General features: G+C 52.0%; 1 protein-coding gene across 5 annotated transcripts in view; it reads right to left on the bottom strand.

The window, feature by feature from the left end:
• Positions 1–16,079, bottom strand: part of RNF220 (ring finger protein 220) — a 244,075-nt gene that overhangs the window by 17,374 nt on the left and 210,622 nt on the right. For 2 of the 5 annotated variants that reach the window (XM_072649191.1, XM_072649192.1), the window contains exons 4-7: positions 14,660–14,755; positions 7,085–7,127; positions 2,003–2,124; positions 1,687–1,819 (exon numbers count right to left, since the gene is read on the bottom strand). In XM_072649191.1, the coding sequence (XP_072505292.1) occupies positions 1,687–1,819; positions 2,003–2,124; positions 7,085–7,127; positions 14,660–14,755 (394 nt within the window). Of the gene's footprint in view, positions 1–1,686; positions 1,820–2,002; positions 2,125–7,084; positions 7,128–7,312; positions 7,418–14,659; positions 14,756–16,079 lie in introns of those variants that run through there. The other 3 variants (XM_072649193.1, XM_072649194.1, XM_072649195.1) reach the window with 2 other exon arrangements.

Below are 16,079 nucleotides of genomic sequence, written 5' to 3'. Positions count from 1 at the left end.
GGGTGATGACAGAATTACAATTCCCTGGGGTGAGAGCCACTGCATGCCCCTTGGAGATGCGAGGCTGCCCCCCACCCACAACATGCCTGGGAGAACAGCTACGCATCTCCAAGAGCTTTTTGGCACAGCACCCCAAGACCATCCAGGCCAAGCCCCTCTTTTGAAGGAGGAGGAAGCTGAGATCTACTGAAGGGAAACAGACTGTACAAGGTCACACAGCAATTAAGGTACAGGGCTGGGGCCTGGCTTTCCTTCCACAGTATCATCCTTTCTCCAGTGGGGTGACAAGAGAGAATGCTCTGGCCATGGAGTCAGGAAGTCTTGGGTTCAAATCCCTCCTCAGACAATTCCTAGCTGTGAGAGCCCAGGCAAGTTGCTTAACATCTCTGTGCCTCAGCTTCCCCACCATCAAACAAAGGCTTGATTGCCTCTTAGGACCTCTATGATCCTATGATCCCACTCCACCAGCTTCTGGGCTTAGTGCCTCAGTCTCCCATCTGTAGCACGGGTTACTACACTCCCCCTCCTTTCCCAACAAGGAGCTAGACCAGACCTGACCCATTTGGGGTGGGGGCTGGGGGAAGAGAAAGAATGCCTGGTCCAGCACCTTCCGCTGCTGGGGCAGCAGTCTTTGACAGGGCTAGGGGTGGCTGGGAAGCAGATGGCTTCCCTCACTGACCAGCCCCTCAGGCAGTGGTGGTCAGATGCTTTTGGAAATCCCAATTTGGGATTTCTTGGGAGATGCTTGCCTCTCCTAACACAACCTGTTGATGGTGGCCTGGACCTTCCTTGGCATGATACTCTCCTGGGCTGTGCCAAGCCCTGCCCATTCCATAGAGTGCCTATCTTACTGTGGCTTCCCATAACAGGTAGACAAAGGTGGGGTGTCCATCTGTACTACCAGAAGCCAGGAGGGGAATGAGCCTCTCCCTTGGGCCCGGTGGACGCAGCAGTCCCAACTTGGCTGACAACAGATTCCAGTCTAAGGACTGGTTATGCCCCCAGAGATGGCTGAGAAGGCTCAGCTTTGATCTCCAAGTATTGCTACTTAAATTATTAATAGGTGTGGGAGATATTCTGCTCCCCCCCACCCTACTACAATCAAGAGATCACCACAGATAGGTCTAAGATCTCTGCCAATGATACCAACTACTCCCCTTGGGGTCTCAGAAATGTCTGTGGCCAGTCCTGGGGTCTTCTGCACCCCAGGCCTGAGATGACCTGGGAGCTGTGAGGGGAGAGGAAGCTGTGTGGCTTAGCTCCTTCCTAGGTCAGGCTGAGGGCGAAGAGCCAGGCTTGGAGCTAAAATTACATTCACCAATAAAGCTCACGGCAGGTCAAATTTTGCCATAACTCACTCTTTCCTCTGTAACTGATTTCCCTGACTCTGAGAACAAGGAGAAGAAGGGAAACATAAAATGTGTTTGTCTGGGAGCCCTGAGGGCCCGAAGCGCTGGAGGTGTGCAGCGGGTTGCTGGATTCTCATTTATCAACCTTAAAAGGGATGGAGTGATAAATGCATAACCGTCCCTTTAATATTTGATGCGGGCGCTAAGCCGCCTGAGCTGTCACCTTCGATGCATCACCAGGGCTGATCAACCCGTTTCCTGTCGTCACTCCCCCCCCTCCCACCACTGGGCCGAGGCTGTTAATATGCTCAGAGCCTCTGGCCTCAGAGGCCCTTACCTCGGAAGCCGCCCTCCAGGAGGGTGGTGGCCCGTATCCTCTTCTGCCCACACCACTCATACTCTTCAAAACGGGTGCTGTTCTCAGTCTCGATGTCCACAGAGTCGTCCTCGGCCACGCAGGAGCCTTCCCTCTGAGGAGGCAGAGCAGGCAGCTGGGGTCCATGGGGCTGGGCATGCCCTTCCCACCAGGGTCAGCTCTCCCTTCTCCCACCCTCCAAGGCACAGAGGCATGCCAGTGGACAGCAGCCCTGCCCTGCCAGGACACCGGGAGTGGGGGTGGAGGGAGGAAGGGGGGGAGGCCGTGGCACCTCTACCTGGGACAGGCATCGCTCCACATGCCTACTCATCTCGGGCTCCGATCCTGCCAGGGGGCGGCTGCACAGGGGACATACCTGGCCTTCATCCTGCTTCCGACGCTTCATCTTCCCAATTCGAGCTACACAGAAAAACCAACCACAAGGCCCCAATGATGCCCAGGCCCCTGAAGTCCAGCCAGTTGATGCCTGGCTCTTGCTTACCCCCATATCTGCCCTCTGCATGGAGGCTCAAGGTTCTTCAGGGAGCTGGACTGACAGAGGCTGGGCAGAGAGGGGTTGCTATCTAGGGGTTCTGCACCCCAGGAGTTAGGAGTGGACAGAGGGAGTCCCTGAAATCACACACCTGGGAGCTTGATGGCAAGAGAGTGAAAATTGCCAGAGGGTGGACAGCATGGTGTGCCATGCACTGGGCTGTCTGGGTACACAGTGGGCAAGCTGCTGATTGGAAGTTTTTTCAGATCTTTGCTAGACTTTGTTCCAATCTGACCTAAGAATTTATACAGTTCAATAATTTCTTCCAGAGAAATGATTTATAAAATGTTTGCCCATTTTACGTATGAAGAAACTGAGGCCCCAAGAGACTTTTAAGTGACTTGCCTAAGGTCAAGAAAGGACTCACACCTGGGTCTTCTGACTCAAACCAAGCCCAGAGATCCTCCCATTGTACTGTGCTGTCTCTACTAAAAGCAACTCCATTTTACAGAGGAATAGACTGAGGCCAAAGGGTCTCAGAGACTGCTCAGTCACAAAGTGTCACTTGTGTAGAAGGCTTCCAGCTGTGGCCCAGGTGCATCTTGGGAGCTCTGTGCTCCCCAGAGGACCATCACTTTCAATCATGGAGGAGGGGAGGGAGTGGCCTGAGAGGCAGGGGCTGTGGACCAGAGAGCCTACGGCACAGCTAATTAATGCTGAAAGAACAATCATTTCTAATTAGTTCACTGATCCTTCTCCTCTTCCAGCTCGCCAAGCCCTAGAGCTCCAGAATTCAGGAAAGAAGGGGTAGCACTTGGGGGGTGCGGTGTGGTGGGGGCTCTCTCCCCCAAATCCCACCCCGGCCTGCTTTCTTTTCAGTCTCTCCACTGACAGCTCCTGGGGACCCAGGCTTCTGCTGGGAGGTGAGGAGTTCACTAATGTTTATTAGCATTAATAATGATGATTAGGCTGTCAGAGGACCCTTGGAGAGCCACCGTCCCAGCCAGTCTGCCTTCCCTGTTGTCACTGGGAGGGGAGGCACATGCTTAACCCCTTCCTACCTGGACCCTGTGACCCAGGCAGGTTGGAGAGGCCCACCTTGGCATCCATGGCAATCAAAGTCACTATGGGGATAGCCCCAGAGCACTAAGGGCTCCTCCCACACAGCCTGAGCTTTCCCCAGGGACACCCCTAGGATGGTCTAGCCAAGGCTATCCATGTTCCCAGTTGTTTCCCTGCCCTAAGCCCTGGGGCCCCCCTTACTTCTGGCTGTCACCAAAGCAGCCACAATGTGGCCCACTGAGGCTCAGTGTGGCTGAGATGACTTGCCAAAGGTCACAAAAGTAGTAAATGACTGATGTGTGTCCTGGGGATGCTAAGCCCCCACTCTTTCCACTGTCCTGAAATCTCTGCCAGTGCCCCAGGGGCCGGGCCTGGTGGGAGGCTGGGGCAGAAGAGACCACCTGTCCAGGGACGAGGGCGGCCCATTCTCCCCTTTCCTCTGTAAGGTCCCAGTCAAGGCCAAGAGGCTGAGATGCTCTTGACAGATCTGCCAGGTACTCTGTGGGCACAAAGAGTTTATCACATTATCTCCAATGCTGGAGCTGAAAGGGACCTGAGACAGTCTCTGAGCTCAGCACCATGGTCCTTGGCTACCATCACGGCCTTGGGGAGGAAACTGCCAGCAGACCCTTGGCTTTGGGAGATACTTGGGGCAGAAAAGATGTGGGCCCTGGGGCATAACTGGGTGTGTAATCATCTCCCACAGGTTTCACAAAGGGAAAACTCAAGGTGGCGGGGGTGGGGGGGTGGGGGTGGGGGTGGGGGGTTAGGGGGTGGGATGCTGGTTCTTCATTCTTCCCAATCTTGTCTTGTCTCTCACTCTGGGGCTCCCCTGGACAAGCCTGGGGTCCCGGCAGGAGATGGTTCCATGAGGATGTTCTGCAGGAAAGGTAGCTAGTGCAGAAATTCTCTCCGGCACTGGGGTGGGCCAAGCCAGCTGGAGAGGCAGCAGGGTCAAGCTTTCAGAATGGCTTGCCCTGCCAGTGGTGATGAGCATCCTGGCCCAGGGATCCAAGAGGGGAAGGATTCTCAACTCCTCTGCCCCAGAGGAGAGATACTTGGGTGGCTGACACTGGCCACTGTAGGCAGGCCTTAGGGCTCTTGCCTATTGCCTGCATCATGATACAGGAGGAATAAAGGGATTCCTTAACAGTGCAAAAAGCACTAGCTTTAGAACTAGAGGAAGAAGTCTTTGCTATTTACTGCCTGTAGGATTTGAGGCAAATCCCTTTGCTTCTGTGGGCCTCAGTTTCCCCATCTGTACATTGAAGCTATTAGACTTGACTCTAAATCATCTCTCCATGGTCCTCTGCCTAGAGGGAGGTATGTGTGTAGACGTGTCCTGTGGACTCCCTGCAGCTGCAGAGCCAGTGGCTGTGACTTGCCTGGGAGTAATGTCTGACCAGATAACTCTTTCACTCAAGAAGCTTTAGTGGCTCCCTGTGGCCTGACACCAACCCATGGTCTGGCACTCCAACCCTTCCCATGCTGGTTCTAGTCCATCCTTCTAGGTAGATTTGCTATTTCTTCCCCTCAAATGTCCCATGTTCCAGCCAAACTGACCTACGTGCTCTTCCTCAACATTCAATCTTCTGCCCCGTGGTCCCTGCTCAGACTGTCCAAGGCCTTTTCTCCATCCTTGTGCTTCCTGACCAAGCCCTGACACTACCCAGCAGCCTCTTTTCGTCCCTGACATGGCTCTCTCCCACCTTGCTGCCCGATCCTCTTCCAGGGCAAGCCCCCAAGACTCTGGCCTGGGACAATCCATCTTCTCCTGCTAAACTCTCACTTGCTAGTCTCCTTGGCGCCCGCAGTTTTACCTGTTGGTGCTATGGAAATGATTCTTACATCTATCTGTCCAGTCTTTATGTTTCTCCTGAGTTTTGGTCTCACATTTCCAACTGTTCATCAGATATTCTGAACAAGATGTTCCAGATATTTCAAGCTCAACATATCCCAAAGAGAACTCAAACTCCCCTCTCTATAATTTCCTTATTGCGAGGGGTGGGAGGGCACTAATCTTCCAGTCACTCCAGGCTTACAATGTCAGGACTGTCCTTGACTCCCCATCCCCCAATCTGCTGGCAAGGCCTGTGGATTTCACTTCTACATCTGAATCTCTGCCCTTCTTCCTCCCACTCTGTGCAGGTGCTCATCACTTCGAGTTTTGAGCTGCCACAGCTGCCGCTGGGTCTGCCTGCTTCAAGCCTCCAATACATCCTCCCCTCAGCTGTCTTACCTAAAGTCACCTCACACCCCTCTCAATAAACTTCTGTGGTTCCCTATCACCTTGGGGATCAATACAAAATCTTCTGTTTGGCTTCCAAGGTCCTTCCTGCCTTTCCAGTCTTCTTACACCATCCTCTCCTCCTCTCACTCTGTGATCCAGCTACTGGCCCGGCTGTCCTTGTGCAGGACACACCATCTCCTGACTCCAGGCACCAGGGCCTGGCTGTGCCTCCTCATCTAGTCCCCTTGGGCTTCCTTGAAATCTCAGCTTAAATCCTACCTTTGGCAAGAAGGCCTTCTGAATCCCTCTTAATGCTAACACCTTCTCTGGAGCCTCTCCCCTGTGTACACACATAAGCATGTAGTTTCCCCTTTAGACTAGAGCTCTGGGAGATCAGGGCTTGATTCGTTGCCTTTCTTTTCATCTCCAGTCTTAGTACAGTACTGGCACTTAGTAGGTGCTTAATCAATGTTCACAGACTTGACTGACTTGTGCCTCCTGGGACCCCCAGCTCCCTTTATAGTCTGGTTCAGACACAATTCTCACTCAGCCCCTCAAAACCATTTTGTGAACATTTTGTTTGCTTACTTTACCCACTAAGCCCCTTGTTCCACAGGGAGATTAAGCTGGGGGAGGGTAAGGATGGTTTTGTTTATGCCTGGCAGCAAGCAGTGTATTTTGTTTTTTCACTTGGATCCATGATGTCACTGGTGTGGAAAGGGATGCCCAGTGAGGAACTTCCCTCAAGTGACGAGTCCTAAGGGAGCCAGCTACCTCCCGTCGCTAAGGAGAAGGGACTTCCCTAGGTCACTATGGCAGCGACAAGATTTCAGCCTAGGTCTTTCCTGGCTTGAAGCCTCGAGCTAGGCAAGGTCTGGCTATCAGCGGCGGCTCCTGGCTGCGAGGGTACAGCAGAAAGAAAGAGCAGGGGAGCTGACTCTCCTTGTCTTGCTCCACTGTAGGGAATCTAGCTGAAGCTGGGGATCCCAGTCAAGTCACCTTGGGCCTCTCCCTACTGCCTGTGTCAGGGGTCTGGGGGGAAGGGATTCTAGAATCCCTTCTAGAGGAGTGGTGAACCACAAATGTCTGTACCCAACATCAGCACGCCAAGGGGAGCAGCCTGGGCCTGGAGGTGGTCCCCCAAATGTGCTATGGTTCCCTCTTCTTGCCCCAAGAGAAGCGGGAAGGCTCCTGAAAGTAGGATCAGTGAAGGCTTGGCTCTCCACTCCGCAGAGGACTAGCCCTGTGCCCTCAAGGGAGAGGACGTAGAGGCAGAAGCCTTGGGTGAAAATCCTGGCTGTTACGTAGTACCCCAGTGACCTTAGACCAGTCCCTTCCCTTTCCTGGGCCTCAGTTTCCTCTTCTGCAAAATGAGGGAGGAGGCCTAGAAAACCTCTCGGGTCTCTTCCGACCGCAGATCTGAGATGCTAAGGGCTCTGAGCCTCAGTTTCCCCATCTGTCAAAGGTGCTCCTTTGGCCTCTGGAGCTCTCGAGGTGCCTTCCGGCGCCCCATCCCACCGAGCCCGCGTATCAGTGAGTGGCGGGCGGTTTGGGTGCACGCCCAGGCCGGGGAGGGCTCTCGGGTCCGGACTCACCATTCAGCCGGGTCTGCCGGTTGGCTCTCACTCTCAGGAAGGTCTGAGGGGGAAATCCGGGCGGGCGGCGCGGCGGCGGCGGCAGCGGGGAGCGGAGGGAAGGAGAGGAGCGCGGTGAGGCGGGGTGTGGGGCGGTGGGGCGCCGGGGGCGAGGCCCCCTCCCCAGCCCTGCCCTGCCCGGGGCGCCCCCGCCCCTCCCCCAGGCCCGGCCCGTGTCAACAAACCTACTTCCTCCCTCCTGCCGCCGCCCACGCCGGCCGCCCCGCTGCGCCCGCGGCTCCGGGCCCTCGGCATAGCCGCCCCCGGCCCCCGCGCCGCCGATGCGGGCGGATTCCCCGCGGCTGCCCGGCGGCGGCGCCGCCTCAGCTCCCAGCAGCGGCGGCGGCCATGTTGGCCCTCGTCACGTGACCGCCGCTGCCGCCGCGCGCCCGGGGTAAGAGGTCACGGGCAGCGCCCGTAGGGGGCGGGGCAGCGGCGCGCGGGCGGCCCCTTTGGACCCGGGGAAACCCCCTTCCCCCGGTGGGGCCTGTCCCTCTCCTAGGCGCTGGCCGTGTCCGAAGGTCGGCTGACCCCGGCCGGCCAGGCCTTGGGACAGCGCGCATCAGCGTGGGTCAGCTGTGGGGCCCTCAGAATGGGGGGGGGGTGTCTGCGAGCCCGCCCGCGCCCCCGCCCCCCAGAACCGGGAACGTCCGCCTGTAGCCGCCCACCCTGCCCCCTCAGCTCCGGGCCCTCTTAGGCGGTGCTGCATCGGCGGGTGTGACCCGCCCCACAGAGCAGGACGGGTCATTACGTGTCAGCCACTGGGCCCTTAGAATGCCATGAATCCGTGTGTACGTGCCAGCCTGGGCGGGGTGGGCTGTGTGTGACAGATACCCCCGATCGCTATGTATCCACCTGGGGCTCCCTCTTTGGAGGGGGGACTTGTCATTATGTATCAATCTGCGAGCGCCCCACCCCTTTAGAACGTGATGTATTGCTATGTATCAACGTGGGATCTTGGAGTCTGATCTTACCCATTAGAACAGGACTTGTCATTATGTATCAAACATTGGGCCCGTAGACGATGTATCCATATGTATCAGTCATGGGGAGGTGTCTGTCACCCCCCCCTCCCCCTGCCGTGTGATGTATTAATGTGCATCAATTCAGGGCCTATGGGTCTTGACAAAGCCTTACAATGGGATGTATCAGTGGTGTATCATTACGCATATCAACAGTGGGGCCTGGCTCTCCCCACCACCTTCCCACTCTGATGTTTACCAGTATGGATCCACCCGAACTTCCAGTCTGAATCTGACTCTGACCCTGTCCAACCCTTGGAACTTAATTATCAGTCTTCAGGCTGCCTCTGGCTGCTTCGGTCTGGTTCTGACCCAGCCCTGGTACATCCCTTGGAACCTCATGTATCTGATTTTATCAGTCATGGACCTGCCTATCAGGGTCCTTCTGGATCTGCCCCCCTCAAAAGTGATGTACCAAGCCATCTCTCTGGGTCTTGTTTGTCCTGAGGTCTCACCCTTGTCTTGACCTCACGCCATAGAACCTTGGGTATCTGTTGTCCTTGGCCTTGGGCACTGAATCATCTGTCTGGTCTGGGTCCCAGTCCCGTTACATCCCATGGCCAGCCCCCCAGGCCTTTATGTATCAGCTTTGGGACCAGGTCTAGAGCTGGATCTGTGGGCCTGGAAGGTAACATGCCAACTGTCCTGCCTCCTATTAAGTCTTTATCCCTTACCTTACTCCCCACCAAGGGAGTGACTTACTTTAGTGTGCAAATAAATGGGAAAAGGCTTCAATTTGTACTTCTCCTTTGGATGATCTGGGATCTCTCTCACCTTGGAGCTTCTATGATCCTCACCTTTGGATTTCCAGCTCAGTCGCTCATCACCTTTTGGCTGGATGATGGTGATAATTTCCTCACTTGTAAGTATTCAGCATTTCAATCAAACTGGGTGAAATGCTGTTCCTTGAACTTTCAGTTGCATTTCCTGCCTCTGAATCTTTGTCCAGTTATTTCCTAGGTATTTTCCTCTTCTTCTTTCCAGTACTATCTCTAGGAAGCCCCCTTAGCAACCCTCCCTATTCCTCTTTTGCTTCTTTGAGCTCCCACATCTGTTGATACCCCTTCACTCTCTTATTCCATGGGCATTTTCCCTGTCCAGCTTGGTGATCTCCATTATCATTATATGTATGTGGTTGGTCTTACTAGATTGTGAGCCTATGAAGGTAGGAATCATGAGTTCCTCATTCATATCCCCATAGAGTCCAGACCAGGACCTGGAAACAATAATTCCCTCTCCATGACATCCAGAGAGCCTCCACTTGGCCCAAGGAGAGAAGGCCTCAGCTGAGGAGGAATGAGGCCCATGGGAAGTTATAGTCTCTGTCTCTGTCTCTGTCTCTCTCTGTCTCTGTCTCTCTCTGTCTCTGTCTCTCTCTGTCTCTGTCCCTCTCTCCTCTTCTCTGTTCAAAATCCTGTAGTGGTTCCCTAGCTCTTTTCAATAACTCCACTGAATGACATTCAAAACCGTCTGCACCCTGATGCTACCCTAAACTGTCATTGTCATAGGAGATAATGCAGAAAAAGTACTTTGCTGACCTCAAAATACTATGGAAATGTCATCTCTCCTCCTCATTATTATTTACTTCCCAAGCTCATTTTTAAAACATTACAAACCTGGCCCCAACCTCTCATTGGACACTACTTACACATCTACATTCTATGATCCAGCCCAGCAGACCTTCTCTCTGTGCCTCTCAATCAATAGATACTCCTTATTTCAACTCCATGCTTTGGCACTGGCCTGGCCTCCACACCCAGAATCCAGTCCCTCCTCACCTTCACTTCTTAGAATCACTTCCTTCAGGACAACTCAAGCACCATTGTCTGCATGAATCCCGCCCTACCCCAATGCCCTCCTGCCCCAACTACTTTGTGACTCACTATTCTGCACGGATTGATACTTATTCTTTTTATATTTATGCTATGTATACTTATATGTGGAGCAGCTTGTGGATCATGCACCAGACCTGGAGTCAGGAAGACCTGAGTTCAGACACTAGCTGTGTGACCTTGGACAAGTCACCTAACCCAGTTTGTCTCAGTTTCCTCATCTGTAAAATGAGCTGGAAAAGGAATGGCAAACCACTCCAGTATCTCTGCCAAGAAAACCCCAAATGGGGTCACAAAGAGTCCGATAAGACTAAAATAGCTGAACAATACTTATATGTCATTGTTATCTTTCTCATTAGAGATGATGAGTTGGGATTGTTTTAGTCTTTGTAACTATAGCCCTAGCACTTGCCCAGTCTAGGACCTAGCTTCCACATAGTAGGTACTTAGTAACTGCTCCCCTTCATGTATCCATGTGCCCTATATGCCAGCCAAACTGACTGTGTCTGCATGACATACTCATATTCCGAATCCTCCCACTGCCTCTTGCTCACACTGGTCCTTCTCCCTGGAATGCCTTCCTCCTCCTTGCCCTGTAATGACTCACTACTAGGCCTATCTCTCAAGGAGCCTGTCCCAAGGCAGTTGGCAATGACTTGACCTCCCTCCTCCCCCAGTGAATGAGCCATCACAAAGCTCTCTGTACCATTCTGATGCACTCAACAGGCAATGTTGTATATCCTAGCCCCCTTTAGATTCCAAGTCCCTTGAAGGAAGGAGCCATGTGTCCTTCAGCACCTAGCACACAATAATTGTCTGATCAGTGTTTGCTGAATTAATCTCTTCCTCATCTGTCTGTATCCTTCTTGCTCTCTTTCAGTCTTGTCTTTCTTTGTATTCCTCCCTGTCTCTCTCACCCTGTCCCTCCCCTCTCTTGGTCTCTCTTTTCTCCTGCATCTTCACTTTCTCCATATCTCTTTCTGTCTCTCTCTCTCTTCCTTTGTGTCTTGTTCTGTTAGTCTGAGACACAATGGTGTTTCTCTCCCCCTTTTTCTACTTGTATTTCTCTGTCTACCACTTAACCTCTTTCCTTCTGCTCTGTACCCGGTCATCTCTTATTTGCTTTTCTTTGCATCAGCCCCCAGCCACCATGTCAATAACCATGTCCCCTGAGGCTCATTTGGGAGGATAAGAAACCCAGCAACAGCAGCACCTCTCACCCAGGCCACCATCCAGGGCAGCAGCCCTTGTGCAGATGGAAACTGGTGACTGCCTCGGCTGGGACTTTGGCCCCACGTCAACTGAAGCCCTGGAAAAGAAAGTGCTTGGCCCCTAAGTCTTTGACCCTCTCAGATGGTTCAACAGCAGAAACAGACAGGATTTTTATCAGTGGAAATAATATCAAAGAAGATGCATTTCCATCTATCTACCTTGTCACCACACTCAAAAGACTATTGGACTTTTCCCCTGGGCTTAGCTGAAACCTCCTTTCTGTATTGTCTTCCCCATTAGGCTCTTAGCTCACTGACAGCAGGGGCTGGCAGTACTGAGCACAGTGCTATGCGCATAGTAGGTATTTAAATGCTTTTTCATTCCTTTACCCATCTTTGTCTCTCTCTTGTTGCCAATTCTCTCTGTCTTCTTACCTTTCTCTGTCCCTCTCCCTCTGTCTCCTATATCTATCACTTTTTTCTTGGTTCCTGCCCCACTTCCTCTTTACTCATTGTTTCTCTATCTCTCATTGTTTTTTTTTTTTCCATGTCTCTTTCTGAATGTCCCTGTGATATTGTATGATAGGAGGTGGGGGGGAAGGTGGCTTCTTCACATGAAAAGGGACTCCTGGGCAGGGCAGAGCCCTCCTTGGGGCAAGGCTTGGGTAGTTACAGAGTGAGCAAGAGAAAGGGATAGGGCCATGGCTTGGGATAGGATAGTGGTGGGAGGTGGGATGAGACAACAGATAGAGGAAAGCAGGAAATACTTCCATTTTTTGTTCCATGGAGGATGATCTTTGGATAGAGAAGGCAAGACAGAGCTGGACAAATTCAAGTTGCCCAGGCCAAAGGAACTAAAAATGCCTCAGTTTCTGAATTGCTGGATGCTGATCCCTGAAAGCTTAGGGAAGATGGGAGAGATGCCCCAGGCCTGGAGGAAGGCAACCATTTCCTGATCTTTCCAAAGAGAGGAGGCTTCAGTTATTGGCATCATTTTAAAGTGGTCCCTATAAAGTGATGGCTTGGGAGAAATTAATGATACAGGATGTTTCTGGAGCACTCTAAGGGTTACCAAAAGCCCTATAGACAGGATCTCATTTCATTTTCACAACCACCCTGGGGAACAGGTGTGACAGTGGTTATTACCTACATTTTACAGCTAAGGTAACTTGAGGCTGAAGTTGTCATAATTACACAGCTAGAAAGAATCCAGTAGGGGATTCATGGCTAGAGGGTTCTCCCCTAGTGTGGGATACCTCTCTATATCTATCCCAGGAAAGGAGATTGAAAGGATCAGCTGGGCTCCATGAGGGCCAGAGAGGGTCAGATCAGCCTAACTTCCTTTTGACAGGACTACTGGACTGATCCATCTGGGGAATACTGCAGCTATATTGTTTGACAAAGTCTCTCATGCAGAAGAGATGGACAGAGATGGCCTGTAGGTGATAGGGGACATTTAGATGACTTGGAAACTAGTTAAATGACTGGATCCAATGAGTCACCACCATGAAAACTTAAATGTCAACTTGGATGGAGGTCTCCAGGGGAGCGTTTCAGGGATCTGTCTGTGTTAGGCTTGGGCAGTTTTGCCCTACGTACTCCATATGTACATTCTGCCCCTGAAAAATCACTTCTATATTTTGCTTGCTCTTGGTATACTCTCCCCTGCTTATTTCCTTATATGTGAACAAATCTCATCCTCCTCCAATAGAAAGTCAGCTCCTTGAGGCCAAGGCCCATTTCCCTTTTGCTTATATATCCCAAACACCTAGCCCAATGACCCGTGCATGGTGAATACTTAGTAAATGCTGGTTGATAGACTGACCTACCACATTTGCAGGGAACCCTGAGCTGGGAGGGACAGCTTATGCATTGATGTCACAGTCAGGCTACAGCATGGGGCTGAATCTAAGATGACTGAAATTTTATAGGGACAAGTGTAAAGTCTTTTACTTGGGTTTAAAAAAAATCAACTTTACAATTACACAATGAGAGAGAACTGGGTAGAAGACAATAGCTCTTCTGAAAAAAACCTGAGGTTTTAGTGGACTGGACATGACAAGGAGGCCAACAGAGCCAAAGCTCTCCTCAGCTGCAACACAGGAGGCATAAAGGACTCATCCTAGGGTGTGACATGTGCTCTTAGGAGACCATCTCTGGAAGCCCACTGCCTCAAGTCTTGTTGTTTTTCGGTCATGTCCAATTCTTTGTCACTCTTTTGGGGTGTTCTTGGCAAAGATACTGGAATGGTTTGCCTTTTCCATCTCTAGTTCATTTTATGGGTAAGAAACTGAGGCAAATAATGTTAAATGATTTGCCCAGGGTCACACAGCCAGTAAGTGTCTGAGGCTGGATTTGAATTCAGGTCTTCCTCACTCCAGATCTAGCACTCCCCTTCTCTCCCCTTCTCTCCTCTCCTCTCCTGTTCTCTCTTCTCTTCTTTTGTCCTCTCTTCTCCTCTCCCCTCTTCCTCCTTCTTCATTCTGTCTTCTGGATCCATTTCTCTGCCTCTGGCTGCCTCTTTTTGAGGGACTCTCCCAAACCCCTGTGAACTCCCTGAGAACAAGAGCCCACTGGCAGAGATGGATCAGGGAAGTTACAGACTGGGGATGGTTGATGTGAGGTTCTTTCTAGTTCTGTGTGTGACTTGTTGACTTTCCCTCCCTGGAACCAGGGAGATAGCAGAAGCAAGGCTGCTTTGTTGTCTCTTGTCCTGGCTCCCACAACATTCTCAGCCTTTTTTTTTTGGGGTAGAGGTCTCCCAAATTACTGCCCTGCCTAGACTCAACTCTACTTCTCTCGTCCATTGACATTCACAGGCTTTAGTAGCCCTGAGCCTGTGACCCTGGTCAGTGTGAAAGGGAGAAGGGGAGGCATGCCTCCATTACCCTCAAGGACCCTCCACTAACACTCCTGAAAAACTTACCTTTGGCCCAAGAGGCTTCCAGGCTATCAGGCCTGGTCTTGGCAACATCCTGCATGGTGGTTGTGAACCCCAGCTCTGGTTCCTCTATGCCCCTTCTGTTGGGGGTGGGAGTAACCAGGGCCAAAACCTAGGGTTTGATTCCTCAGTGCCTGCCTGCTTTCTATCTTTACAAAGACAACCCAGAACTTTCAGACTTTCTTACAGAACCCCCTATTGGTGCCTGCAGGTGTGTTAGCCTGAAAAATTCTGCCTTGTCTTGGGAAAGTCCTCTTCCCTCTTTCCTTAGCTTAGCCCAAAGCTGCCATCCTGACTCCCCATCTTCAACCAGGGGTTAGAGGGCTGGGTATACAGAACCACCAAAAAGCCTACTCTGGAGGGGACAGAGAGGGTACAGTTTGGTGGGAGAGGCAGAGATGCATCTTCCCCCCTCCCCACCCCCAGCCCCCCAGTTCTAGGGCATGGGAATGATGGACTCATTTGCTCCCATGCTAGCAGATTGCCTCCTGCTAGGGAGTACTGCACATGTGTGAGGTTCTGAGACCCACCTGATATCTGTCAGAGTGGTGCAGATCATCTGAGGAATGTGGAGAAGCTGTGGGCGAGTCCCCTTCTCGCTTGATCGAGGCTGATAACAAGAGAGCCTGTAGGGACAATAAAAACAAGAAGGGAGGTTGGTAGGGGCTGGAACACAGATTCTTCCACCCTTCCTATAACCTTCCCTTGGTGGCCCATCTGGCAGGGTTTGTTCTTTTTTTTCCCCATCTGAATGTCAGTGACCCTTCTGCTGGGAGGCCCATCTCATTATGGGCCTGAGAACAGACTCTGTTCATATGCTACCATCCTTCAAAACCCATTTCAGGTGCCATTGCCATCAGAGAGTCTTCCCTGATTTCCCCAGGCAGGACTGATGATATCAATATGGATGCATCTACTTCTTCATCATTGTAAGGCGGAGATGCTTTGCATCCAACAGATTCTGAAGGGGCTAGTGGAGGAGGGTTAATAGAGTACCTCCATTGCACAGTGAGGAGCCTGAAGCCCAGGGCTGGGGTGGGGGAGAGGAAGTGCCTTGCCCAGGGTCACTCAGCAATCTTCCCTCTGCCTGAACTCAGCCTGGGTCTGAGGGACCTCATCGCAATTTGCCCTGGGCTTCTATAGGAGCTCCGTTAGGACCAGGATGAGGGGCTTATTCATTTGAAGGTTGAGCTGGAAAGGACCTAGAACGGAAAAACTATCTAGGACACATGCATTGCCTTGTAGTTGTCCAGTCTTTTCTTGAAGAACTCCAGTGAGTAGGCTCCTGCCTCTCCCTCTGCCTCACCAGGCAGCTCATCCTACTGCTGGACAGCTCCCAGCTTTTCTCAGTATTCCTAGGTCACAGAATGAGGGTCTCTCCCCACAAGGAGTCTTACACACAGTTAAACACAGCTTTCCTGTCTCCTCTCCCTTCTCCCCAGCTCAAGGCTTTCTCTTTTCCATGTCAGGCTTCCCCTAGACCCCTAAATCCAGCAGACAGCACCAAGGACCAGGATGTTAGGCTTTAATGATCAGTTGCAAGGCCACACCTTCCAGTCCCAGGGTGCTGGATTCAAAGGGCCTAATATCACAACTTTACCCCAGTACTGAGAGAGTGACAGTCTCATCTTTGCTTCACAGAGGAGGAAACTCAAGCCCATCCAAAGAAAGGGACTTGCCCAGGGTCACATAGTTGGGAAGCAATGGTACCTGGCCTTGACTCCAAAAGTCGGACCCTATCCCAGGATGAGATCTCCTCTACCTGCCAACACAGAGTAGAGGCCCAGTGCATTTTTGCTGATGACTTGGTAATCACTCTTTTTTATCTCTTATCTCAGATTAGGAGAGAGGGGATGGAGGGAAAGACAGGAGGTCAGATAGCCTTCAGGAAGAAATTGAGTTCAGTGATCACCCCTCTGCACATGAGTCCCAGTTCTACATATCCAGCTG

The sequence above is a fragment of the Notamacropus eugenii genome, chromosome 2 (genome assembly GCF_028372415.1).
Source record: "Notamacropus eugenii isolate mMacEug1 chromosome 2, mMacEug1.pri_v2, whole genome shotgun sequence".
NCBI classification, from domain to species: Eukaryota; Metazoa; Chordata; class Mammalia; order Diprotodontia; family Macropodidae; genus Notamacropus; species Notamacropus eugenii.
This window is presented reverse-complemented; position numbering and strand designations above follow the sequence as displayed.